At 40.4% G+C, this 27,949-nt stretch overlaps 1 protein-coding gene across 6 annotated transcripts in view; it reads right to left on the bottom strand.

Annotated features, from left to right (window-relative positions):
* Nucleotides 1–27,949, bottom strand: part of LOC141803549 (receptor-type tyrosine-protein phosphatase U-like) — a 348,868-nt gene that overhangs the window by 43,620 nt on the left and 277,299 nt on the right. The window contains exons 15-21 of one of the 6 annotated variants that reach the window (XM_074687657.1): nt 27,517–27,546; nt 26,940–27,100; nt 26,411–26,598; nt 17,362–17,434; nt 14,676–14,752; nt 10,865–10,882; nt 6,983–7,019 (exon numbers count right to left, since the gene is read on the bottom strand). In XM_074687657.1, coding sequence (XP_074543758.1) covers nt 6,983–7,019; nt 10,865–10,882; nt 14,676–14,752; nt 17,362–17,434; nt 26,411–26,598; nt 26,940–27,100; nt 27,517–27,546 — 584 coding nt within the window. The remainder of the gene's footprint in view (nt 1–6,982; nt 7,020–10,864; nt 10,883–14,675; nt 14,753–17,361; nt 17,435–26,410; nt 26,599–26,939; nt 27,101–27,516; nt 27,547–27,949) is intronic. The other 5 variants (XM_074687658.1, XM_074687659.1, XM_074687660.1 and 2 more) reach the window with 5 other exon arrangements.

Genomic DNA, 27,949 nt, shown 5'->3' with positions numbered 1-27,949 from the left:
CCTTATTTCAGCCACTGAGAGGGACACTTTGTTTTAGCTGCTGTCTCTTTAAGACTCCCTGCTCATGAAACCCTCTTCCCTCTGATTCGCTATCTCTCTGGAGGCCTGTTAAGGGCAGAGCTATGAGCAGACCTTGGTGTTTGAGGCCCACTCCTCCAACCTGCCATGAACATAGACTGTATAATAAATGGAAGTAGTCTTCCTGATATCATAGGTCTGTTTCTGAAGTAGATTTTTGAAGCAAATTAGCTGGCGTGGCCATATTGGAAATGGGTTGGCCTTGAGTCTCCACACAAACAGCTATAGGGTGCCTGTCAGTCTTGTGAGCTTAACCATGTCTTTAATTGGGCCAACTCGGGATCTTAAAATATTATAAACTGCCAAGTTAGAAATAAATTCACCCCACATACAATGTGTACCATTAGTGGAATTAATAAGTTTGGCAACATGTTTTGTACTAGGCTGTAAACACTTCTATTTTTGTTGTAAAAACGGTATTTTTGGGTGTACACTCAAGACACTGCAGATTTCAGTCACTCCACACTGTCACATAATTTTGGGAGGTTGCTTATTTGTAAAGACCCAGCTAGGAGATCCTTCTGTGTTGACCTCGAGATCTTACTAAAATCTTGTGCTAGCTTCAGAACAGATTTTTTTGTTCAGTTTACGGGCAAATTTCAGCAACATATGAATATGCAGCAGAATGAACATTCAGTCTGAACCATAGACTGTGTACACCATGGACATAGTCTCTATGATTTCACCTTCTGTTCCTCAAACAGTGAAATGAAGCCAATAGGTAGAAAGGGCCATATTGGACATGATTAGGGATGGGTACCTTTCACATTTGATACAATAAGGTACCGATGCCCGGTACCTGGCAATCGGTACCAGTACTCAACGGCACCAATTTCCAGTACTATTTTGTGTTTATGTGGTAAAAGAAATATCAATTTGTTTAATAATAAAATATAACACCTTTTCAATTTAACAAATTTATTCTTCAATATGTAATGCAATGTTGTGTTCTTGTCCAGCATGGAAAATCGCTTTCTCTTAGGTACCTAAACATGGTACCTTTTGGTTTTATGTGAATCAGTACCCGGTACTTTTGACAGAATTCAGTCGGCATCTATAAAAGTACCTAATTCAGTATCCATCCCTTGACATGAAGCAGGCTTTGAGCTTCCTTTCTAACAGCTATAGGGCACCTGTCAGTCACAGGAACTGAGCTGTGTCTCTGATTGGGCAATTAGATGACCCTAATTTCTTCTTAACTGCAGAGTAAGTAAAAAATGTAACCCCTGTATAGTGTGTAACAATAGCAAGATCATTTTTTGAACCAGGCTGTAAATAAGTTTGTAATGCTGAAACAGTCAGTTTCAGGGTTTTTTTTAGTCTTGGTGTGTACGTGGTTGTTTGGTCTATCTGCAGCCAACCTTCATGTGAATTACCAATGAACAGCAACTTTTAGCCCTCCTGCACAGGCTTCATTTTTCTAAACTGGATGTTGCCCTTTGGTATGAACAAGACCTTTCCCAGTCATTAACTGTAGATATAATAGTAAAATACTTTCACAGTTACAGCGTGGCCAGCCTTTATCAAATGATAACCACATGTTGTCCTCCATTTTTATTGTTCTGATTTGAAAGAATGAAATCAGGGCTCAAGTTGCAGAGAAGAGCCACCAAGCATGAATCATGTCTCACTTCAGCTGAAGCCTCAAACACAGGCAGTTCAACAGACCTAAAAGACAGGAGGACGTGAAAGAGTTATTGTTTTAACTCATCTCTTTTAGAAACTTGACTACTTAATGTAACTTCAGTCTGGGTTTAAATACACTGAGAGGAGCTCAAACAACAAGAAGACATCGTGTTGTCAACAGCGTGTTTTCCACTGTGACTCAGACAGAAAACATAATCCCAGAATGAAGTCTAAAAATGTTACAGAAAGAAACACACAGGTCTGTAGAGGTTTCCGTCTTGTGGATAGATAAATACAATGAGGTACACAGCGCCTTGTTTTCACAGCTTCTTCTCTTTTCATACCTAACAAGAGAAATCAAAAGCTACACACTTGACTACAGCCCCCAGGGCAAACATGCAAAGACCTCTGTAGACTGAGAAACACAAACCTGAGGAGGAGGAGGAACAACATTTCTCTGTGTTCAGAAACAGGCCGCGTGGAGGAACTGACAGCCGTGTTTCCTCTCCTAACAGATAGATCTGGTCTCTTCACCAGGTCAGCTGATGGCAGCCTGTGTATGTTTGGATTCCCACGTGTAGGCGTCTGCTTTAACTCCTGTTTTCTCTCCACTTTGCAGAGTTTTTCACAGCTCTCCTCCCCGTTAGCAATCACTGCTCGGGTTTCTAAGTGCATTTGTGATATATGAGATGTTAATTTTTAAGCAGCAGCAAGAGAAGCGCGCTAAATGCACAGCCAGAGGGACGCTGCAGTCAGGAGGGAGACAGATGATGTGTGATCCCTGTGCCTGGGTGAATCTGTATGCAAAGCACAACATGCTGCTGCTTTGGACTCGCGCTTTCAGAGTGCGCTTGACATTTCTCCTCCTCGTCCGCCTCCCCTCTCGCCCGCCTCCTCCCTCCTTCCCTCATCTCTGGACATAATAGAGAGTTAGCCCAGAGCACCTGCTGCCTGCTGCACACGCACAGCTGTAGTAAGACTTGTCTAAGATACAACAAATCAACCTCTCCCTGCAGAGCAACACCAGGCTCAGCAGTTGTATATGTGTTACTGGGTGCATGCAGAGACCCATGATTTAAGTCATCGTTAATATTTGTTATCATGGATTCTTCATCACTGCACAAAACTGTTGACAGAAACAGATCTGAAATGTTTGTAGAATTGGCGACATCGACGAACCATGATGGCCAAAACTCTCTTCCCAATATGTGGAAACCATTCAGCCGATGACATGTCCTCCCTGTTTGCTTCCTGGTCCCCATGGCGTCAGCTGGGGGTGTGAAATGGTCAGCATCGCCTCACTGTGAATACACCATCTGGGTACAGTGTGAACGCTTCAGCACTTTGAATAGTAAGTGTTACTCTGAAAGGATGCAGCTTCAAGCTCAGTGTTTTTGAGGAGTCCAGGAATACAGAGCATTATAAAGCCAGCTGCTTGTGTGTTAAAGAGCGGAGCCCCTAATGTGACGGATAAAATATAAAAACAGAGTTCTTCTCAGGTGCAACAGATACCAACCCGTGCTCACAGGAAACTTTTGTGTAATCATGTGACTCAGGAGAAACTTTTGAGAAAAAGGGTGCATCTCAAAGCGATAGTACTTTCTTAGTCCCCATTTTGAAGACTGTCCCAAAGCAATCATTGCGCTTGGAGGAGAGAGGATGGAGGAGACTGATCGGAGGAGCTATGATCGAGGAAACATGAGAGCTGGCTTTGTGGGAGTCTTTTCACTGACAGACACACCTCCATATGGTATATCACTCTCTGATTGGATGCTGCAGCAGCTAAGACTTCTCTACATGAAACTTCACAAAAGCAGTAGAGTTTAATGAGAGAAAAGACGAGCTGAAAACAGGCACAGAGGATCATTCAGAAACTGATCATAAAGCTGGTTTCATGTGACACCGAAGGAGAGGATGTCCCATTGCTCTAAAAACAAATCTCCTCCATCCTCTCTCCTCTCTTCGTTTCCTCGTGTCTCTCCATCATCTCCTATGGGAGGGACTAAGATGCAAGTGAACGACGCAAGTGGAGGAGGGAAGGAAGGAAGTTTATTGCTTTGAGACGCACCCAGAATCATGTATAACAAACTTCTTCTATGACATGAAATCTATTTCCTTTGCATTTTGTTCATATCCACCTCTAACAGTGATGCTGGCTGATTGTTCATAAAAGAAAGTGATAATATGATCAAAACATGAGTATCCCGTGCACCGAAACAAACTGCAAGTCTTCAAAATCTTTCTTAGGGGATTTCATTTAAATGCTTCGATTTTCATGCCCCTGTGAATATAACGGTTTGTCACCTCAAGTTTTGGCGCAATAAAAAAACTCAAACGCCAGACTTTAAAGCTGAAAGAGCTGGTTTGTAGCTGCATCTGCTGCTGGCATTGGCTGCCGCTTTGTTGTTGTTTGGTCTAGTGAGGCCCTCATCCATACAACACGAATAACAGGCACAGCTCCACCCACCGGCCAGGAGGTGAATCAATTCAGAGGATTTGCTGAATCGATATTGAATTGGACAAGGAAATATTGCGATGCAACGATTAATCAATACTTTTACCCACCCCTAATAGAATTAATTATGAGGTGCAATCAAAGCCGTAGAGTCCTTATGACACTGAGGACAGTACACAACTAACTCCTGTGTTGTTTAGATTTATTTAGATTGGCAAAGACAGGCAGTCAGTCACGAGTTGGTTTCAGCCGCAGAACTCAGTAGGCTATCTTATGGACCCAGAAACTTTCTTGTGAGAATAGAAAGCTCTCAGATAAACATAGTTACTTTATGGTGGGCTAGGTATATATCTATTTGTTATATTATATTATATTATATATATATATATATATATATATAAATAATATATATATATATATATATATATATATATATATATATATATATATATATATATATATATATATATATATATATATATATATATATATATATATATATATATATATTATTTATTTATTTATTTTTTTTTTTGTGAGAAATTTTCTCGTGTGCAGCAAGTCTTTTTAGGTGAGCACCAAAAACTTTCTGGTGAGCCTGGGAAACTTTCTGGTATGCAGGATAAAAGCACATAAACTCATGAACACAGTCACTTTCTTGTAAGCAAGGCATTTAAAAAGAAAAAAAAACAGCTATCACTAAAACTTTTCTCATGAGTATGGGAAACTTCCTAGCACAGTAACTTTCTGGTGAGAAAGTATTTTTTCTTTCTTTGGGAGCATGAGAAACTTTATTGTATGCAAGGAAATATATTCTATGAGCACCAAAAACTTTCTTGTGGCCTCTGAAACACAACAACTTTCTGGTGAGCAAGGAATTTTTTTTTCATGAGCACGGGAAACTTGTTTTGGGGTGACCGTGGAAAACTTTTGGATGAGTTACGGAAACTTTCTCTTGAATTTGGAAAACTGTCTTGTAAGTAAGGTAAATTTTTTCTCACTGGCACGAAAACCTATTTCATAAGCCCAGAAAGCTCGTTAACACAGTACCTTTCTGGTAATCTAAGTTTGTTTTTGTTTTGTTTTTTGTGAGCATGGGAAATTTTCTTGGGAGCAGCACATTTGTTTTGGGGTAAGCACAAAAAGTTTTTTGATTTAGTTATGGAAACTTTCTCTTTAATACGGCAAACTTTTTTGCTCGTAAGGTTCCTTTTTTTTTCACCTGCACGAAAACTTGTTACATTAACCCAGAATACTCGTTAACACAGTACCTTTCTGGTAATCTAAGTTGTTTTTTGGGGGGGGGGGTTCGTGAGCATGGGAAATTTTCTTGTGCGCAGCACATTTGTTTTGGGGTGAGCGCAGAAAATTTTTGGATGAGTTATGGAAACTTTCTCTTGAATACGGAAAACTTTCTTGTAAGTAAGGTCCCTTTTTTTTTCACCAGCACGAAAACTTATTTTATGAGCCCAGAATACTCGTTAACACAGTACCTTTCTGGTGATCAGAGTATCAGAGTTTTTCATGAGCATGGGAGCTTTTCTTGTGCGCAAGATAAACTATTTTATGAGCATGTGAAATCTTGTGATTTTTAAAAGCTTTCTCACGAGCTCTGGAAACTTCCTTGTGATCGCACAAAACTTATTTGTGTGCAGTGGAAACATGTAAGTTTTCACAACTTAAAAACTTTGAGCCAAACCTCCCTGCTGACATTATAACTACTCTGTCTTTTGGGTTTCTGTGAAATTCCTCATTATTATTAAAAGTGTAGTCCATTTACAGATCACCTGTTGCTGTCATGAATGAGCAAAAAGAGATTACAAAACATGAGTGATGTCATTTGGGAGTCTGTACAAAACCGATGCAAACTCATACTGTCAAAAAGCTCAGATACAACCAGGAAAGTGAACTGTAACGTGTAGGGATAAAAGATGTCGGTGTGTTATTTTTATCTAACTGACAAAAAAAAAAAATCAAATATTTTTAAAGCACAGGAAGGCTTCATGAATGTAGATCTGCTGTAATCTTCTGTGCTGGAATCAAAGAAACTTTTACAGTTTGATGTGTTTTGAGTCTGTAAATTTAGTCAGACTTGGAGTAAAATTTCACCATGTAGTCCCACTGGAGTCACTGATTTTGGCACCTTTCCATCGCTGCCTGAGCCAGCACATGAAGGAAGACTTTGTGAGCAAAATGTGGAACAGTGACAGAAAGGAAGAAAGGAAGAGAAAGAAAAAAAGATAGAGGGAGAGATTTTCGTAGGTTACGTCTGTGAAGCGGGAGAACTGAGACCAAAGCGAGGGATGGGAAGAAATCAGAGGGGGATTACGAAGTGAGAAAAAAAACATATTCACTGAATAAATAGGATCAGAGCCGGAGAGAATAAAGTGAACGTCTTGCACTCTTTCTCTCCTTCTTTCTGTCTCTCCATCTCTCGGAGTATGAGTGTGCCGCTCAGGGAACGCAGCCTATATAGTGTATCAAACCAACATCAAGGCGATGCTGCACCACACATGCAGATGGCAAGGAGGAGAGACACGAGCGCAGAGCTTCAGAGAGGGCGACAGTCAGCAGCGTCACGGTGTAGAGTGACTGACACGTACAGTCGATTGTTCTGAGAGAGTTTCTCACACACGGAGGAAAGAGGAGCTTTACAGTTGAGCTCCAGATGTGAGCGCAGACTCTTTGTTGTTGACACATTAATAATTCAGGGCTTATTTTCATATTGTCAGCTGAGCTGCTGAGTAAAGAGTGCTACAAACAAACACACAAACACAAATATTGGCAGTTAAACACCGCCGCCGCCGGGTATTTTCTACTCACCTTGAGTGGCGATGAAGTGATTTGATCGCTGGTAACCCTGCGAGGCGAAGATAGAGGAGAGAAAAAAAGAAAGAGAAAGTTAATAATTACACAAGTCGGTGATGAAGTGAGACTCAGGGACCTCTAACTCTCATTTCACCCCTCCCATCCATTCTCTTTCTCCATTTTCAGCCTCCAGTCATCTCTTATTCATTTCAGAGCCAGTTTTGATGTCGCCGCTCTGCTAAATTTCGGCTCTGCTTTGACTGAAGATATTTCTGTGGTCGCGAAAACTAATCAGCGCCGTGCTATAGGCGGCTGATGACGCTCGGGTATAAAAAAAAATCATTAGCATGTTTGACAGGCTGGATTCTGTGCACTTCTTAGGCTCTGAGTTTGGGTTGGAAGATGGCACTTGGAATGATAATGCACAGAGAAATGGCATTAACTCAAGTTTCTCTCTGTCTGTCTCCGAGCCAGGCCATTACATGCAGAGTGAGGGGAGCTGCATTTCAAAGGCGGAGCCGGCGTGCGGTGCTTTGCATGCAGCCAAGGCTGCTGATCAAAGGCAGATTGACAAGTGAGGGATCTCCAGCTCGGGGAGTAATTCTACCTGAGTGACACTGACTGATCAGGCTGTGTCAGTCTGCCCAGTCTGGCTTCAGCGCTGTTATGATACAGTGTGCACAGTCAGGGGGCTGTTAGCACTGTGCAGGCCCTCCACCATGCTAACCCTGAGCGCTGAATGCAAAGCAGCAGAGCAGCAAAGCATGATGGATACACACACTAAAGATTAGTGCTGTCTCTCATCACTCACAGGTAAAACGATTCCTACTGTCGTGTAACGTAAACATTTGCACAATACTGTACACACACCGACCCTCCCCTTCACACACACACACACACACACACACACACACACTGATGTACCCACTATTCAGCCAGGCAGGCACACAAATTACATTGCATAACTGTCATGCCACAGAGGGGAGTTGAGATGGATGGCCATCGCTATGAAATAGTGCAGCGACCCTCATTCCCATGAGCCTCCATTGCTTCGCTTTCTGGGCCGACCAGTTTCCTGTCTGTCACCTTGGCAACCACATTTTCCAGCAGCAGGCGAGCAGAAAAGACATGAAGCAATGAGAATTCACAATGTATTGGGAAAGAAAAACAGAACATGCAGAGTCGTTTCGGAAAACGTGAAAAGTTTATCAATGCCCTCGAAACGAGAGAAAAACAACTTTCAATTTGTTTCGCTTTGACGAATTTGGCTCAGTCTGGCTACAACCTGCGACAAGCTCGTGAGAATCTGACCTTGGTGCGTGCAAGTAAATGAAAATCAGTGCACAAATTGAATATGCTTCTCAGATTCACTTTAAGAAGTCCTGATGAAACTTTTAATGCTAATAGAAGCCATCCTCCCTGAGACGACCACAGCGTACTAAAGGCCGCTCTGAGTCTCCCTCCTTTAAATGACATCAGGGTTTGAGCAACACCTGGAGATTTCTGTCCAACTGAGGGACTGAAAAATGTAAAAGTCTGACTGCCTGCAAGTCAAAAGCACTGACAGTGAGTCAGACAGGCGTTATTAAAGTGAAGCATTTAACCCGAGCTCAGGTTAAAGCATGAAATGACAATTCCTTTAAAGTGGCGACAGATTGAAAGACAAAAGAAGTTGCTGCTCCTTTTTTCACTCTGAAAGCTGCAGATCTTTGCAGGCAAAATATATATTTCAAGACTTCATTTGCTCTGGAGTTATGTGAGTAGGAGGACCACTTACTGAACACTACAAGCGAAACCCTTTCCAAAAATGCTTTCAGCCACTTGATATCTTTGATGGAGCACGTTGTTTTCCTAAATTAAGACTTCTATTTACAATATTTTCTCACTTGTTTAAACATGTGAATATTGATCGTATAATTTCCACCCTCAAGCACTCTCACTATCTTCTTCTTCCTCGTTGACTGAGGTTAAGTGTGCTGCATCTCTTAAAAAAAGGAGTGGAAGTAGTTTTAGGACGGATAAATTTAGCGTGTAATGATTATTTTAATAAAGTGCAAACTCTTTTTGACACTTTGGTCTCTTTTCTACTAGTGTATGAAGACAAATCTTGCAAAGAAATCCAACAACTTGTAGAAACTCCTACTGAAGCAATAGAAATCCACATAAACTTAGCACAAAAGTTAGAAAATATGTGTTTGGTAGGTTAACTCTTTGTTTAAACAATGCTACTTGGCACTAAATCTTATACTTTTTGACAGCCTGTTTATTTCTGTTTTAAATATCACCACATTTGTAAGGAACATGCATTTTGTGGGATGAGCAGCAGAGCAGAGTATGTGGGTTGTACCAATAAAAAAAATGTGCCAAACTTTTGTAGAAACATTGAAGTATTATAGTAGAAAAGAGTATGTTCTCATTATTTCGACTAGGACCTGGCTGTAAATAGGAACAAAAGGAAAAAAGGAGGAAAACATGTAGAGAGCACTGATGTCGGTAAAGGCTAACAGATTTGCAACCTGAGAAAGTTGTAAAAACTTTGTCATTTGTCAAAAAGGTTATGCTAATAATTCCCCAAAATGAAAAACAAAACTAATTTGTGGTCAGCTACAAACTTCACCAGGTCCAACCAGCTCAACATAAGTCCATAAAGACTGTGAGGGTAAGGAAGCCCACAGAAAGAGAGCAGCTATTGGGCATTAGCCTTAAACTCACTTGAACTAAACGTTAGCTGTTATTTGGTCCAGCTGAAAATAATATGTGTTTACAATGAAGCTTGCTATTAGCTGTTTTAACAGTTAATCATATGCTAACCAGAAGAAAAGACTATTTATAACCCCCCTTCCAGGCTTTTTAACCAGCTAACTTAAACGCAGAGACTGAAATTAGCCTACATGCTAACTGGTATTTTCCTAATAGCCAGTACTCACATGGCTGTTAGCCAGCTTTCTAAGCTAACACTCTTTCAACTTGCACATTGAAAGTGTTACAAAATTAACAATCTCCTTAAAACTGCTCATAATGAACCTTCAGTTCACAAATTCAGAGCTAACTATTTAGCTCACCAAAACATGAAGAAAGTAGTAGCAATCTACACTAGCAGTTAGCATGTTGGCAGCTGATTCATCACTCACATTCACACTTAAAAAAAACTTTCTAACTTGGAATAAGAATGTATAAACCAGAAATAACTTACTGTAAGCTTCCAAAGTCCACAACTCCATCTGGTAGCGACATCAGCTAACAAGCTAACTTTTCTTTCCAACAAGCTAATTAGACAACAACGATAATCATGACTTCAAAAGCAGCTAGCACTTTCATTGACTACTTTAAAGGTTACAATCTGCCCTATCACAACTGGCTTTGAATGCTGACTTAAGTTAACCATCGTACTGGCTAGCTAGCAAACACTAATATATGCAAATAAGGGGGCTGGAAATTAATACCAAGTCCAAATGTCCAGCAGATTCACGAGGAAGGTCAAAGAGTTTTACTGCATCTCTTGAATTGCTGCTCTTGAACGCATCATGCTTTTCCATCATGTTTTTAGTAAAATCTGGCTTTCAACAAAGTTGCTTGACCTGCCCTTGTCTACACTCCTCTGCGTGAGCTGTACCACCAGCCTTTCACAGGACGGTCTGATGTTAAGCAAGAACTCCGGGAGAGTATCTGGCTATGGATGAAAGAGGACAGAGAGACTGCTGCACTAAGTTTGAGAACAAGAAATTAACTCAGGGGAAAAGTGATGGCTAAAGGCAGACAGGCTCAGCAGCTCAAAGCGAGGGAAGGGAAGGAAGATCAGCTGCTGGTGGGAAGCCATGGAGGACTGGCAGGGACAGCAAGGAGGAGCAGCATGGAAAAGAATCAGAGATGGAAAGAGAAGAGAAGCAAGGTACTTACTTCCCTGTTTATCCGAATCTAAGAGATGCCAAAAGGTTGAAACGGGGGTACGGAAAACAGAGAAAGAGAAAGAAGGAAAGCAGGGAGGGAAACAAGAGCTAGTTATTGTGATTAAAGACCAGGAAAAGGCGGTAATGAAATGGTTAGAGAGCAGCTTGCCTTGAAGACCTGTGGAAAGAATAACATTCAGAAGCCTTTAATCCCCATGTTCCTGTGCAAGTGACAATTCAGAAATTATACCTAGCGACTTCAGTGCTGTAATCTGGAAACCTGGTCACTACTGAACAGTCAGATCAGACTCTCTGAAGATCAGGCAGGTTATACATAAGCTAGTAGTCCATCCTCATGATCCACAGCTCTGAATTTGGAGGTCAAACCAAAGTAAGCTCACCAAAATGTTGACAATAATCCCTTACTGCACAAATATTCAATATGAAAAGTCAGAAAAAGTTGCAGAAAGTAGATGCTAACTCTTTGAAAATTGTACATCTAACTGGCAAAAGAGCTAGCATCCAGTTTGATTAAAATCCTTTTGTATTTTCATATTTATAACTTTGTGAAGGGTTTATGTGCTTTTTATTTTTTTGTAGTGTCATTCTGTTGTAGCTCAACAGGACTTTCCAGACCAAAATTTTTTTTCGCTTCTGTCTGAAACATTTAATTTTAGCTGCTGTCTCTTTAAGGCTCCCTGTTACACAAACCCCCTTTCACTCTGATTGGTCAGCCTTTTGGAGGCCTGGCAGGGGCGGAGCTATGGGCAGACCTTGGTGTTTGAGGCCCACCCATACAAAATGGGGTTCTTGTTCCCTCTGCAATACTATTACTGACAGTGATAGCCTTTTCTTAAAAAAAAAAAAACTGTTGTTGCTCAAAAAATTAGCATTTTGTCACTGTCCAATAAAAAACATGCATCTCCACTTCTAACAGATTTGACTTTCTACAGTTTAGTGAGTGTCCACAGAGTCTCCCCCAGCCACCATCAGTGTTGGGGATGTAAATGACCAATGGAAAGACATTTTATTACATTAGCTAAATATAACATCTATAACACCTGTTGTCTCTCCTCAAAGGAAATCTGATGTCTGATTTGTTCTGTCATGTATCAGTTTTTGAGGAAAACGCAGCATCGTTGTCAGACAGAAGTGCTGTGATTGCCTTGAGCCGAGACAGACAGGCTCACACAGTGACAGACTACTGGTTTTTTGATTATCATTATTTCAGGGTGAAATCTCAAGAAAAAAGTGTTGATAAGGGTAATGTGCTGTGTTGAATTCTATAACGTTCTCAATGAAACACAAACCAGGAGACTCAAGGTTTGTGATAACTTTCTCAAGTTCATTATTAAAACACAAATGTCCATCTTACAATCATACACCTAAGTCTGAAATATGAATGATTCTTTGGGTGACTCCATACATTTTTTGGTCTTGCATATGTCAAATCATGGTATTTTGTGTTCAATTAGAAGTTAGTATAAGAAAAATATTTGAAAAGAAAACTTGGAGATCCATTTTTTTTTTTTTTTCCCAATGGACAGCGACAAATTGGTGATACCAAAACTAACTGGAACTTATTGGCTCACAGTATGGGGTAGTAGTAATTCTTTACACTAGCCTCCACCAGTTATGAAACGCAGGGACAAAGGAGAAGCAGCAGCAGGAGGAGAAGAAGATTCAGTATCTAGTTAGTCACTTTGCTTTTACAGACTGTGGTTTCTCTTGCACCGCAGATCATAGCAGAAGAGACTGCAGAAACAGTTTTCTTTGCCAGTTCTGGAGCTTTTTGTATTTTGTGTGTTTGGGACATGTTACTCAACATGCAGAAAATGATTTACAATGAAAGTTTTAGTAATGGGACACATGGTGCAGATGAAAGATTATAGATTAAATAGATGATGACATATAAAGCCCTGTCTCCACCAGTTGGTTCAGTTCAGATCGTCTCGGCATGGCATGCATTTTATGGGAAGACAAACCCCAAATAACCTTGATTGTTCTTTGTATCAAAGAGTCACATGCCAATCACAAAGAGGACATAATGCTGCATGTCTTCCATTGTTGCTCTTTGTTTACTGTGTCATGTTTTACATCTTTTTTTGGATTTATTAGCAGGGTACACTGTGTCACACTGCCAAGGCGTCATGCTACTAAGTACCTGATGCAGCTATCGGCATCGGGCTTACACGCCAGCACAGTTGGCTTCGGAAACGCAAATGGGAGCAGGCTTGACTGAGTTAACCTGTACCAAAATGTACTGATCTAACCCAGACTGCTTGGTGGAAATAAGGCTTAAGTTTGTTGTAGTATAAATGTATGAAGTGATGAGTCAATCCACCCTTGATAATGTTTGTATCTGAAATTTTGGGGGGAGTAAAAATCTGGTATTGTGACAAAGGGTAAAAAAGTGATTGTCCTCCCTCTCCTTCTTAGACACAAAGACAAAGATAAATGATAAATGATCTTTTGCCCACCAAAAAAAAAAAAAACTAAGCTCTTCAGAATTTCTACTTTGCCATATAAACTGTTTCTCCTTGTTCTTACTTCACTTTTTGAGACATGGGCTGAGTGTGAGGGAGAGATCCTGTCTTGAGAAACAGAGCAAGGCCACCTGACACAGGTTGTAAAGAAACCGCAAATTGTAAATATTTGAAGGATCCCTACTTTTATTTGAAAGCAGACTGCAACAAAAGGACCCAAAAAGAAAAAAAAATTATCATGGCTCACAAGCTGAAGAAGCTAATTCAAATCTGCATAAAAAAGAGGAGAGGACCTTTCAGTGTAACCTTTAAAAATAGCTGTTCCATTTCTCCTCACCTTGGCGCCTTTCATGAATCATTTGGAATCATTCTGCTGCTCTGTTGTGAGACAGAGGTCTCTGCGTGACATGAAGGCAGCTCTGCAGACGGCACAGTTAATGACATAAAGGTCTTTGGAGCGTTGGTACTAATGGAGCCCTCATGGAGCACTAAAGGGGATAAAGTGGCCCTGCTGAGCCTTGTGAGCTTTGAGGTTCTGCTTTAACAAGCACCACCCACATACGCTGAGTCAGGCTCCAGTCCAGATCCTCTTTCTACTCTACATCTCCTCTTGTTTAGAAAACAGAGAAACAGAGGATGTCATTGAGCATTCAGGGGACATATGAACGTGCGTCATACCTCGCAATGAGGGCTTCAGCAGGGTGGTGCAAAAATTGAGTCAAGACTGATAGGAGTATTTCTCTGTCACCCTCAAGTGACCCTTCCACCGTGAGTGAGCGGCTGAGCCCAGACCTCCGGCCTGTACTGGAGGAAAATGTGAAAGTGTTGGTCCAATTGATGCAAAGCTGCTGAGATTGGATCTGGCAGGAGTGCATACTGCTGCAGGGACTGGAGAGACTCTCTGAGACACTCACTCGAGCAGAACTGTAGGTGAGATCAAAATATCTGAAGGTAGATGAAAGGATCAGCCATGTTTTATTGGGTCCAATTGCAGCGAGATGTCGCCTTATGAAAGCATTTGGGTGAGTCATGTGGCCGGGTGCTCTGAGCTTATGGGCTCTTGTAGGATCTTCAGGGTTGCTGCAATAAAATCTCATCTCAAAGCCCTGCATGTAGCAGCACACATGGATAAAATGCTGTGTTATGAGATTCTAAACGACAGATGGCTCTGAGTAAGAGAGGTGGACATAACCTCACACAGAAGGTGGAGATGATCGAGCACTGGGTCAACTGCAACAATAAAAGAAGACTTGTGCAGGCTAAGAGGGAGCAGAGGGATCAGCTAAGACAGAGATGGAGGAGTGGAAAGAAGAGATAAGAGAAGAGGAGACTCACGTCGATGTAGTTGGCATTAACATAATCAGAGCTCGGGTCAGCAAGTAGAGAGTGGAGCTTGACTCGATGGCGATCATCTGGAATGAATACAGACACCTTCAGGGTTCAATATGCAATAACAAAACCTATTAACACCAATACATCCAGGATCATTTAAAAGTAGATTGTGAAATGGATTAACAAATGTCGAGAGGGATATTATCCAGGTCCATGGACCATGGACGTAAGCTGTTTTAGACTGGATATCTCCGTCTACAGAGTCACTTTAAAGCCAAATAATGATCAAGAACTTTGATTTTATTTTTATTTTTATTTTTTATGTAAAGGAACATTGACAAATTGTTGTTAACAATGATATATAATCTAAACAAGAAATCATTCTCAAACTGCTAACTGCAGCAATAAACTGGTACATTTAAAATCTATGAGAGAAGCTTTCTAATTGTACCGTAATGACCCTAATATAAGACAGGTTGTTTTTCATCCGCCTGTTAAAAGTGGGATTGCCTGTATTTGGGTTAAGTAATTAAATGCCTATATTCGTTACCTCTGTGAGAAAACACAATTTATCTGTCAAGTGGTGTGGTCAGACGTTTCGTACTTTCTATGTTGATCAAATTCAACAAAAAAAGACACTGTGGTTAGGGTAAAGTGGAACAAATAAAGGAGAGACTATCCGATACCTTCAATCAAGTTTGGTTGCTTAAGACGTAGCACTTGTCAAAATTTGCCATCAAACATGCATTTGAGAGTGTGACTAGAAAGCTGGATGATGGTTAGGCTTATTGACCTTTTCTAAATAACTCATTGGTCTAAACCCGATAATGATGCTACCTCTTTCACATGAATTGGTGCACTCATTCACTGTAGTCCAACAGATAGAGTACTTGGAATTTTGGCTGGATCAAAATCTTTTCTAGGTTGCACATCTCAAACTTCATTGGAAAGCCTTTATAGAGTAAGTCCTGCTTCACAGATATACAGGAAAATGACTGTGCAAACTAACATACTTCCAGTTCTGGACTATGGATACACACTTTATATGCATGCTATTGTTCCTGTGCAAGAAACAAAGGGACTGATAACAAACTCTGGGCTTGTTGACTTATCTTTTAGAGCAGCATAATGTTGGTGTATTTATAGGGAATTTATACACTGCAAAAAATGAAATCTTATCAAGTGTTTTTGTCTTGTTTTAAGTAGAAAATGTCTTTCTAGACTCAATATGAGCCACGTTCACCGGAGCAGTTCAGAAAAATGTCTTGTTTCAAGTTAATTAAAGACACAATGGAACAAGAGAAAGTTACTTGTTTTAAGATATTATTCCATTTTTAAGTTAATTTTCCTGCACAATTTTATTCTTCAATTGGCTGATTTTTTTAAACTTTTTTTTACAATTCAGGGGTACCTCATTTTTGTCTTTAAACATCTCGATAAAAGACATTTTTCTGTACTGATTAGTTGAATGTGGCTCATACCCAGTGTAATAAGACAATTTTAACTTACAATAAGACAATTTTAACTTACAATAAGACAATTTTAACTTACAATAAGACAAAAACACTTGATATGATTTCAGTTTTTTTGCAGTGTAGCTAAACTCCCTCCTCACTTGGCCAGTTTCTTGCCTCCTAACACCTCAAGCTATTTAACCAGATCTCAAAGTAGATTAACTTAAAAACTCCAAGATTTAGTCTTTCTGCTCCCAGTATGTTGGCTAATTCTCAAATTACATATTCAAAGTGCTTGAATGTGAGTAACTTAAAGAAAAAACCTGCAATTTTTTTTAAACATGTGAAAACATTTGATCAGTTTGGGTTTGGAATGATGGATTGTGTAATTATTGTCTCTGCAACTATTTCGATGTTTTTTGTTTTGTTGGATCCCTGCTAAACTAAATACAGAGAAAATTACAATAATAATAATAATAATAATAATAATAAAACTGGCCATTGAACAGAATACAGGATATGTTAATATCTGTGGTATTTAAATATGCATCACATGATTTTTCTTTTTTTTTTTTTTTTTTTTTACTTTTTTTATCAAACACATTCAATTTATCCTAAATGTGACAATTTTTTTCCAAAACCCATTTTGAAAAAAAAGTATTAAATCGTAAATTATTCAAAAATAAGCTCATTTGATGCGTCAAGTTTTAACTACCAGTAGTTATTTTTCTTTGTATGATGTACATATATTTTCTCATGCCCTATGCAATGAATGACTGCGGAGATAAAGTAAAGTAAGGACGGCCTTTTGAAATGAGCTGACGTGCAGCCCCAACCTTCACCGTCTCCTCCAGCAGACCTGATTAGTTATAAGAGCTCTGTTTGGACTTTACATTCTGAGGCGTAAAGGCAACACTCTGAGCGGCCTTATTAAACCCCGTTAAAGCCTCTATAAAACAGTTATTTTTTTATTAATCAACGTCAATTACACCATAACACAAGGTGTTCTTTTTTATAGAGCTAACAACCACTCAGCTGGGAATATAGGCAGTTATTGGGTGGCCTTGGCAGACGGCTGTAGTGTTGTTAAACGGTAATCAACTTAACGGCATATGTATGAAAGCCGTTAACCTTAAGGTGTGCTGTAACCCGTACAGTAAAAGTAAAAACCTACTGACACAGAGCCAAGAACTAACGGCATCCGTGTTTGTTTCTCGTAACCTTAAAGTACTCACGGCTGAGCAAGCTGTCGTGCCTTCCTTTGGTCTTGTCCTTCTTTTTGGTGACGTCCCAGCCATCAAAGAAACTCTGCGGAGAGAAGAAGTGATAAAAATCAAACAGGGGAAGCGTCTTTGATGCAACTTGAAACTCACAAAGAAACAACTCTGCAAATGCAAGTGTTGCCCTGAGGTTGTCTGAGTAACTTTACTATTATTGTGGCTTGCCAAGTCATCAGCAGACATCTGCCACAACATAGCAGGCAGAGACTGAGGCTGAGAGATGACACCCGGCGCTGAGAGATGGCTGTGGCCTTGAGAAGGAGGAGGCCGCCCCCCTACTACAGTCATTCTCATTCTTGTCACAGTGTGAGTCCTGCTGATTGAAGGAGCCCATGCTCTATAATACCTCAGTGTTAAACTGCTAAATTTGTGACAGCTGTTTATGACACCCGTCTAGTAAATCTGCTGGTGCAGCAGGATGAGTCATTGAATATAAATCAATACTAGAAGAAACGGGAGAGCAGGAGGAGAAAATAAACAAATATGAGCCTGGATGGGTCAGGCTCAAGTCCTGTCAGATTCTGATGAATTTTAAATCAAAGTCTGATCTCCTTGCTGTAATAGCGGGCACAGCCTGACTCTCAAACTAAGGCATGCTGTCTCTCATCTGCAGCACACCAATCCCCTGTGGGCCACCAAATTAGAACCACCTGAGACCCCAGCAGGGCCACACAAAGCAAGCTGATCAGGGGATTACATTCTGCTGCTGGATCCTGCACAGGTAATGCTTTATCTAATCCTGTTGGTAGAGCACCAGAACCCAAACTTTTAGAGTCTTAACAACTTTATTTTCACCTACACGGAGCTTTACTTAATTTAATGCCTCAGAATGAGTTCATAAACCAGGATGTAGTTTTTCACAAAATAACTGTTCAGCCAGAGCTGCTGGTGTTCAAAGGGAATACATTATTTGCATGTAATAAGTTTATTCTGTTCTTGAAGCCCCCTGCCCCTCCATGTACCTACATGGCATGCCAAAGCCTGAAGCGGGGAGAGCACACCTCCCCACTTTTTCATATGCATACATTAAAAGCCAAAGCAGGGAGAACAGCAGCGAAGACCCCAGAATACAGAACAAATGGAGCATCTGTGAAAAAATACATGACATTGATGGGGGTGAAAATGAAGCGGGTCGGGGAGGAATTTGTAAAGGAAGGAATTAGATTGGGCAGGTCAATAAAGTAAAGACTCCAACATCATACTGTTTGCCTATTGGCCCGGCAATTGCCATTGAGGGCAGATGATGGCCCCGCCCTTAAAGAATCTGTTACTCAATTTCATTTAAAAAAAGGGGGGGGGAAATGGCAAAGTTTTAAATCCATTCATTCATTTGAAAGTTTTGTGGTCTAATTGATGACTAAGTATAAATATTTTGTGAATTTTATCCACATGGGAGAATATCAGTCTGTATGTTGACTAATCTGTTTAAACGGAAAACATTTTAAAGAGGGGGTATTGTGCATTTCTTTTGTCCCTATGATTCCTTCATAGTAGCATAATATAATGTCCAGCACAAATAAATAAATTAATTTATTAATAAATAAATAAATAAATAACGCTGGTGTAAAAAAATAATAATAAAAAAAAAATCAGCTTCTGCCTATTTTTGCTGCTTTCTCTTTAAGGCTTCAGCTCATTAAACCCCCTTCGCTCTGATTGGCCAGCGGACTGGAGGCAGGGGTCATAGCAATTGGCAGAATCTGGCGTCTCCAAGGTGTCATACACAAAGAAATCTTCATGTGATGACCTCGTTAAGTTTGGTTTAGGCTTGACGTGTCTGTGGGGTTCGTGTGACTTCTTCCTAAATTATGTCATTTTTGCAGTCTTTCCCTCTCAAGCCATCCTTTTCAAGCAGAAATTTTCCACATAGTGCACCCCCAAAAATTTTAACTTCCACTAGTGCCTGAAGTAGAAAAAAAAGCTGGCTTTTATATGATTCATCACACAGAGATAACTATGATAACTGTGTGAAAAAAAATTCCTGGCGTGGAATTTTGGCCCAACTCAGCAGAGAAGAGGAACTGGCAAAAAAAAAAAAAAAACAAATGTTGTGAATGCAGTTGGTAACTTTTTTCTACTCAAGTAGAAGCAGAATGTTAGAAAGTATAAAAGCTACACAAGATGTCTCATGCTGATTCCGAGCATCTCATTCTCATGCGAGTCTCGTTAAGATCTTGTGAAGATCTGGTGCTATTTTCAGAACTGAGTGTTCTGATCAGTTTACAGACAGATTCAGGGAGTTCTTCAACATATGAATATGTAGGGGTTTGAAAAACTGCACACATTTAGTCCGAACATCCAGCATTGTCACCTTACATCCATGTTTAAAATGTGTGAAAGAAGAATACTTCTTCTTTAGAGGTCCTGTGTTATGCAAAAATCACTTTATTAAGTCTTTTAGTGAAATTTGTGGGTCTTTGGCTTTCCTCCCAGCCCACAAAATGTGATATTTAATGACAAAACCTGTACTTAGAAGTGCCTGTCAATGTGAAATCCTGACCTAAAATGAGCTGTTTGGATTTTGGGGATTTGCGGACGTCAGAGATTCCCTTTTTTGACCAATCAGGAGCAAGTCGGACCCGATTGGTCCACCGGAGCAGAAACCCCGAACCCCCTCCTCCGCCTACTCCCCTAAATGCCAAAGTTGAAGAGCCATCACTGCTCTGTTTTTTGGCTGTAAACAGCCACATAGTTCCATCATGCACAAGTTTCCCATCTCGGAAGAAGACAAGTCTAAGTGGCTAGAGTTCATTTATCAAGGAAATGGGCCAGCTACACTCAGAAAAACTGTGCATGTGTGTGCTAGTCACTTCACTGCCTACTGCTTTTCCAACTTTGGACAGTACAACAGAGGGCTAGTGAATAGACTGGTCCTGAATCCAGGCGCATTACCAACCATCCACAAACAAACCTCGGACCCTGGAAATGTGAGTACTTTAAATGCTGTGTGCTGTGGAGCAGATGTAAGAGCTTTTCCTCAGTGTCCCCCCTGTCTCTGTGTTAGCTTCAGGATGCTAACTTTAGCTGCGGTTTGATTGTTGTTGTAGCCTACCCTACAGTAAACGAGCTTCGCTGTTTTCTAAACATTGTGCACTCGGAGCTCATAGCGCCGCTCTCAGTGACGCTGAAGAGCGGGGCGGTATCAGCTGAGGCTCATTTACATATGAAGGCCACGCCCACTAAATCAGAGCGTTCTGAACAGAGGGGCTATGAGAGCCTGGAAACAATGCTGTTGTGCTTGATTTATTGGCTTTTTGGACCAAAACATGTTACTACCATTTCATGAAGACACCAATGATCCATATTACACTGCAGAAAAGGAGCAGAATATGGGACCCTTAATTTGTGGCGTTACATCTTTCTTTTCAGACAATGGGCTCCATTCCCCAAAGCAGTTACCTTAATTTCCAGAAATACAAGTGTTATTATCAAGAACAAGATAATCTGCTTCAGGTGAATCATTTTGTGGGATTATATCAGATTCAATCAATTGTGATTTGGCAACAAGAAATTCAGTTTCAACCTTCTTTTTTTTACATTAACAACTTCTGCCCAATCCTTTTCAACATTAATGAGTCTTCACACCAGAAAGGATTTCTTTTTACACCCTGTCCAGTTAAAACCTGTGAGAAAATTAAGAAGTTTAACAATTGGCACAACCAAAATGTCTCATAGTCTCAAAGTAAAGCTACTAGCTTATAAATCTCACGTATCAGTCATGGCTCTAAAAGCTTGCTACAGTTCAAGGTGACAACAAAATGACACCTGTGTTCCCATGGGTGGCCTGAATCAATCATGGACAGTGACATGCTCTCAGTCCCCACTTCCATTTCCAGCTCCTGATTCCACATGTTGGTTAGCAAGCACAACACATACAGTACCCTCGCCACATTGTGTGCCTGGCTCATTCACAATCCCCGCCACCCCACAATGCCTTGCAACATGTCTGATCAATGGCAGCAGCATGACCCTGTGGGAAATAAGGGTTATGAAGTCTGACAGCAGCGTGCACACAGATCTCCTTCATCTTGTTTAGTTCTCCAGGCGAAGGAGAGCCAGACTGAGGAGTGAAAAAGCGACCCACATATTGATTTTGGACGGGGGGAAATTTGTTGGCCCCTCTGGGATCTTAATGAAACGAAAAAGTGCATCGGGCTTACTGCAGGTAGACGTGAGAAAAGAAGCCCTATCACTGCTCAGTTGATGTGGAGGGCTGTGTATGAAAGGAAAGAGTAACTTCAGAGGGCATAATGAGTCCACAGAGCATCAGGTAGTTCAGTGCGTCTGCATTATCTCTATTATGCAGATGAAGTGAAACATTTTACTGCCTCCTCATGCATATACAATTCTCCACTGAAGCCTTTTTAAGATGAGACTGTAGTTTGCAGAGAATGCTCTGCACACTAACTCCACTTAAAAATATGTGACTGGTGATTTTAGTCCCGCGTCTCCAGCAGCCAGAGAAGGCTTGGTTCAGTTATTAAAGGGAGCACAGTGTTAATGTAACCCCAAAGGTTTGGCTTAGTGCCTGTCTTGATGCTACGTTTTGGTGCCACTCAGGCGTTCTTTGAACCTGATCCTGAAACAGATCTTTGAACATGTCTTGGTGAGCTCATGTGGTGCTATAACAGCCTCCACTCTTCTGCTTTCAGGCTTTTCCTCAGATGTAGGGACCTGGCTGCCATTCAGCAGGTGCAGCATCACTCAGGTCCAGCACTTGGAGTTGGATTTTAAAATCTAGTTAGCTACAAATTCACACGAATGAGCCCTGGAAAGTATTCCCTATTAGGTTTTCTTTATTTTGTTAAAACATTTGTAGCTCTGGTCTAAAGTGAAGTCTAGGAGAAAGTGCTAAAAATGCAGTACACTTAGCGTCCACATGAGGCTAGCCAAAAAAAACAATGGAAACCACCAACACCAACTCAAAAAATAAGCATTTTTTGTTATTGCCTAAGCTGAAGCTAATTGCTAAAGCTAAATCATTAGCATTAGCCTTGTAGCCTATTACACTTGCACATGTGGGTGCTAATCATAGACTGTATATAGAGTGGACAGTGTGGCTCCATCATTTACCATTGTACGGTTTTGAAGCCAAGATAAACCTGTTACAGGCGCAGCTATTGGTAGCAGCCAGAGTAGAGACTGTGAGGGATTCTGGGAAAATCTGAGAGAGTAGGTGACACAAATAATTATTATTTTTTTCATTCAAGAGTCTAATCTCTTCTTGGCTCTCCCCCCCCGACATTTTTTACAATCCCCCCAAAAAATACACAAGAGCCGAAGCTGTCAATCACCTTTAAACATAACGTCAAACCTCATATTTAATCTCCTATAACTGAAGATTTTTTTTTTTTTTTCAGAATACTAAGAACTTAAATACAAGGCAGTCAATTGATATCTTCAAATCACCACAACAGACGTGAGAAATATTTCTACAACGTGTATTAATTTTTTAAAGCTTGACCACAGCCCATCTGGAATGACTGGAGAGATGGATTTTTTTGACCTATACTGCAGCATTACACTAGTTTTAGACACTAGTAGCTTTACACTAAGGCTATAATGTGACTGAAGAAATTCTGTATTTTATATTTCCCGACAGGTTTGGTTTATTGTCCTAGATATTATTTCAAAAAGCATATGACTATTCAGAATATAAGACCACTGTGTTCAAAATATAGACCACAGGACCTCTGAGATTTGTTCCATGTCCCTATTTGATCCACACATAGATGAGGAAGCCAAACTAGCTTTTCAGAGTAAACACATCTGCAACATACTACCTCAATAACATCCACATGTAACACAGACTATGATTTTGATAGAGAGAGTTGAATCTTAGAAACTTGTGTTTTTGTTTTTCATGAGAAACTCTGACACTCCCCAAGAAAAATATCACCTGACATTCAGCTTTACCCCTGACAGACAACAACCTCAGTCCCAAACTCGTTGCAGGTCATGCAAAGGTAAACATATGATGTTTTGTAGTGCCTGCTGAAAAAGCTGATGCTGTTGTTTTCTTCTTGGGAGGATAGTCTCTCTTTTCTTTTTTTTCCTTTTCTTCTGCAGCAGCCCACTCTCTCCATTCAAAATGAGCTCAGTTTGAAGTGACACATACAGTACAGAATGCACCTCAGGGCTCTGTGCAGCCACTCAAAGTAAACCACTTTTCTACTGAACCTGCAGGTTGAAACTTTGTTTTTTAACATGCACACTGCAGAAACTGCAGTCCAAACCAGTAGCTATGTCTTATTTTTAGTAAAAAATCTTCTTATTATTGTTAATATCAGCCATATTTACCTGAGAAAAGTCTTATTCCAAATCATTAAAGGACAAAAATGCAGGCTGAATTCCCAGTAGAGTACAAAAACTTGCCAATGGGGTACAAAAAATGTACTAAATTAGTTTCTTGAAACAAGAATAATGTCTTAATACATTTTTTCCCTCATTAGTGTTTTTTTCTTTTTGCTTTTTATGCAAAGCAAGTGTGATTATTGTCTTTTATACCTTGAAAAATGACATTTTTTGGACTTTTCCGGTGAATTTTCTTAGAAGGAACAGGACGATGGAAGGAGCATGAACATGGGGTGAAAGGCATGCAAGAAATGTGTCGCAGGTTTGTTTCCAGCTGCCTGCTTAAGGGCAAGCATCATGAGGTGTGCAACCTACACTTTGAGGGCTACACTGCAAAAAATGAAATCTAAGCAAGTGTTTTGTCTTAACTGACAAATTCGGAAAACTTATCTTATTTCAAGATGTTAGAAAAAAAATAGGTGTTAATTGTTCGTAACAAGTAAAAAAAAAAGTGCCAATGGGTTAAGAAACTTCTCTCTTAAGCATTAACATATTTTTATTTGATTTGTTTCAAGCAATTCAGACCAATTTTTGGTCTTTAAATAACTTCAACTTAGACATTTTTCTATTGAATGTGGCTAATATAAAGTCTAAATAGACTTTTCCTCTTGAAAATGAGGTAAAAACACTTGATTAGATTTCAGTTTTTTGCAGTGTAGGCTACACAGGCGCCCCTAAATTCCAGTGTTTGTCCATGAATTTGTCGCACTAAGGCACAAAGCTTCAACAAAAATTATTTTGCATTGATCAGAATGTACTTTCTGCATTGAGTCGAGGTTTGATGCTAGAATTTACTTGATGTAAATAAATTTGCAGAGCTTTGTTTGAGCAGTGGAATGCTTGGCCTTCTGTTTTTGTTGAGGTACAGTTTCACAGCTTTCAAAATGTGGCACTTAGATTTAAATTAGACTTATTACAACATTAAAATCCATTATCAAAATAAACATTCCTCTACAGTTTTCTACTTTGTTTTTAAGAAATGTTAATCTCCCAAATAAAAATAGAGATAAATACCTTTTTGCATATTAACCTCTGCATGTAATAATATCTGTTCCTAGACGGTGGTTGCTTCCCAAAGCCCCCACAATGCAGGACTGGATTAAAATTGTAAATGATATTTATGCCATGGAAAGATTTACTCTATGTTTACGTCTACAAAAAAATGTTTTTGCTAAGCTGTGGAGTGACTAGGTTAAATATGCCAAGTCCACTCAGACAGATTTTGTGGAGGTGACAATCTAGGGAATTTGTGGACCTATATAACCTTAACTAGCTTTTATGTGATTGTGGTTTTGTCGTAATTTTCTCCCTCTCAAGACTATTTCATGCTGCATACTTGGTTGGTTCTACACACGTTGTCTCCCCCATGTTAAACTGAGTTCCTTATAGAGGGATTATTTGTTTATCAACAACCGTGATGCGCGTGCAACTTGGGTGCAGAAGCACTGTGGAGTATAATGGTTTGTCAACTGATGTGGAGGATCTAACCACCAAAAAACACATTTTTAAACTTAATGTCATCACTTTGACAGACGTCAAAATGCTCCCAGGTTTGTGAAATAGCAGTGAGTGGACAGAAGAGATCAGCAAGTGGACAGATATTAGGTGGGCAGACATTTTTACAGGAGAAACCTAACAGACCAGGATGTACACATTGTTTCATAATATTCTCTAATTTTACTTTGCTCATAAAATCAGTTTGTGTTAATCATAATTTATAGGTTTACTCATTATTTACTGTTCATATTGAGTCTGTGTTTAGTCAGAACCTTGGCCCCAAAAACCAACTTTTTTCATTAAAGTAAAGTCAAATCTGTATTTTGAGTATCAGCAGTTAATATTGCTTGTTTGCAGTCAAACTTGGTTAACTTAGGTTGGATAAAGAATACACATTTAATTACACACACGCAGACGTCGCTGGTGTAACAGTGTAAAGTGTGACCCTGTTAACGTGTGACTCTCAGCCATTAATCATGGCTACCATCGGCTGAAAGTCACCAGTTAGAATGGTCGCTATTAACTCCGAAACACCGGTTGTGCTGTAACGGTCGAAACTTGACAGAAGTTGCCTCTATTGTGTAGTATTGTTTTTGACAGCTGTCCACAGAAAAACTGTACATTTTGATGCTTCTAACAGGTTGAATTTAGTGTTTAATGAACGCTAATTCATCTGAATGAATGGAGCTGAGTGCTGCCTCTGCGGTTGAGATGCGTTTGCATCTTTATGATGACGTAGACTGATAATCCCTCTATACTTGAATAAGAAAAGAAAGACTGAATTGCAAAGGTAACTCTATCACCTTTCTACGTTTTTGTCCTGATGTCTGCCTTTCAGAACTGAAAAATAAAGAATTTAAAAAATGAATTAACAAATTAGACTTATTAAGGTGGCACAGACCCAAAATCAAGAAACTCTATGACTGTGGTGAAAAAACCAAGAAGAAAGATTGTGGAAGTAACCACATTAAATCAAAGTTTTTCAAAATGTCTAAATCCCACAATGATCAACATGCTCATAGGTTTAATAGTCTAGTGAGACACTTTTTGATGCATCATAATACAGTCAGCCTGTAAATGCATGTGGTGTCTCTACTTCACTCTGGGTTCACTCCATCTCTGGTGTTTCTTTCTGCCTCCCTCTCCTTCTTACCTCATACTCCTGCTTGAAGCCGTACCCCTCGGCCGTCTTCATCTGGTTGATGTGCTGGAGGAGGTCTGCCACCCTCACAGCAGGGTGCAGCTGACCCGTGTGATACGGCGAGCTCTTCCTTCGACAGTGGCGGTGGGGCGAGCCTCCCAGTAAGCTGCTGGACTCGTTGACGGAGCTGCGCTGCTCATCTGGAGACGTGAACACAACTTGTTTACTGCTGACTTACTGCACGGTGCAACGCAGACTCTGTTCTTTTTTTTTTTATTCATGTAAACTCTGCTGGAAAAGTCTAGGGGGCAGCTCAAGGAAAATCAGCGTTTCTGCTGAGATGTGAGGGCTGACTGGCACCGCAGAATATTCAAACAGACAAGAGACTTGCAGGAGATTTCTCTGTTGAGAACACCTTATGGTCTGGCAGAACAGATTGGATACAAGCTTGCAAGTAAACATGGCTGAAGGTCAGGAAGGAGGGAGCCTCATCTCTATAGACGCTCTCGAGAGAGAACCCATATGTTCCTCGCTGTCTTACTTCGAGCGTTGCAGCCGTGGGCATCCATGAAGGAGTGGGCCATCCTCTCATCCTGCTGGAGAGTGCTCTGCTCTGTCATACTGCAGTCCAACGAGCTCAGCTTCCGACTCTTCTCCTGCCTGTAGGACATGGCTGCCTTGTTTATGGCCACCTTCTTCCTGCTGTAGAGATGCAGAGAGGAGGGAGGACAGAGAGAGGACAGGAGAGAGGGGTGATAATAGAGGACAGCAGAAACGGAGCAGAATAAGAGAAAGGCAGACAAAAAGATAAGGAAGAAAGGGAAGGAAGGTGGGGAGGAAATGAGAAATTGGACCGAGAGGGAAATATAAGTGCTACAAGATTGAAACTGGACAAGGGGAGAGTGCGATTTGGTGATAGCAAAAGAGTGTCAGGAATGTGTGGGGTTGTGATGGAGGTGAAAGGAGAAGGACAAAGAGGACGGTAGAAAGGGGTCTCTACTATGAGGTGCAGAGAGAAATGCTGATTCCACTCTAAAATCCTGAGACTACAATGGGCAAGCAAGGGGGGATGTGGCGTCAGGGTTTCAGGGTGAGGGATGGAGAGAGGAGTAACTTACGGGTAGTAAGGGTAAGAATAGAAGTCCCTTCTGATTAGCATGAAGGAGGAGGAAAGGAGAAAGACAGAGAGTGAGGAGAACAAAAAAAGAGAGGTGAATATGGTTCATCTGGACGATAGATGAAGATGCTCAGTGTGCTGGAATGTTCCTCACAAGCAATCATGAAGCAGGACCAAAGCGTAAGGGATGAAGAAAGCGCCTGTTGTGCACAAAACTCTGTCACATTATTACAATCATTGTGAAATTAACATTTTGCTACAACTTGTTCTATCTCAAGCTGCTAGTCTGGTCATAAGTAGGATCAGGTGTAATCAACAGCTGATGATCCTTTTAATAAGATGGATCTCTCCACATTTAACCCCCTCACCTTCAACTTCGAATGTCAAAAACACCTATGGTACCTAAAGGTATGCTCAAATTAAAATCGAACTTT

The sequence above is a fragment of the Halichoeres trimaculatus genome, unplaced genomic scaffold (assembly GCF_033239565.1).
Source record: "Halichoeres trimaculatus isolate MK-OKI-2021-1 unplaced genomic scaffold, fHalTri1.1 fHalTri1_scaffold_14, whole genome shotgun sequence".
Lineage (NCBI taxonomy): Eukaryota > Metazoa > Chordata > Actinopteri > Labriformes > Labridae > Halichoeres > Halichoeres trimaculatus.
Note: the sequence above shows the minus strand (reverse complement) of the source record. Positions and strands in the feature narration are given on the sequence as shown.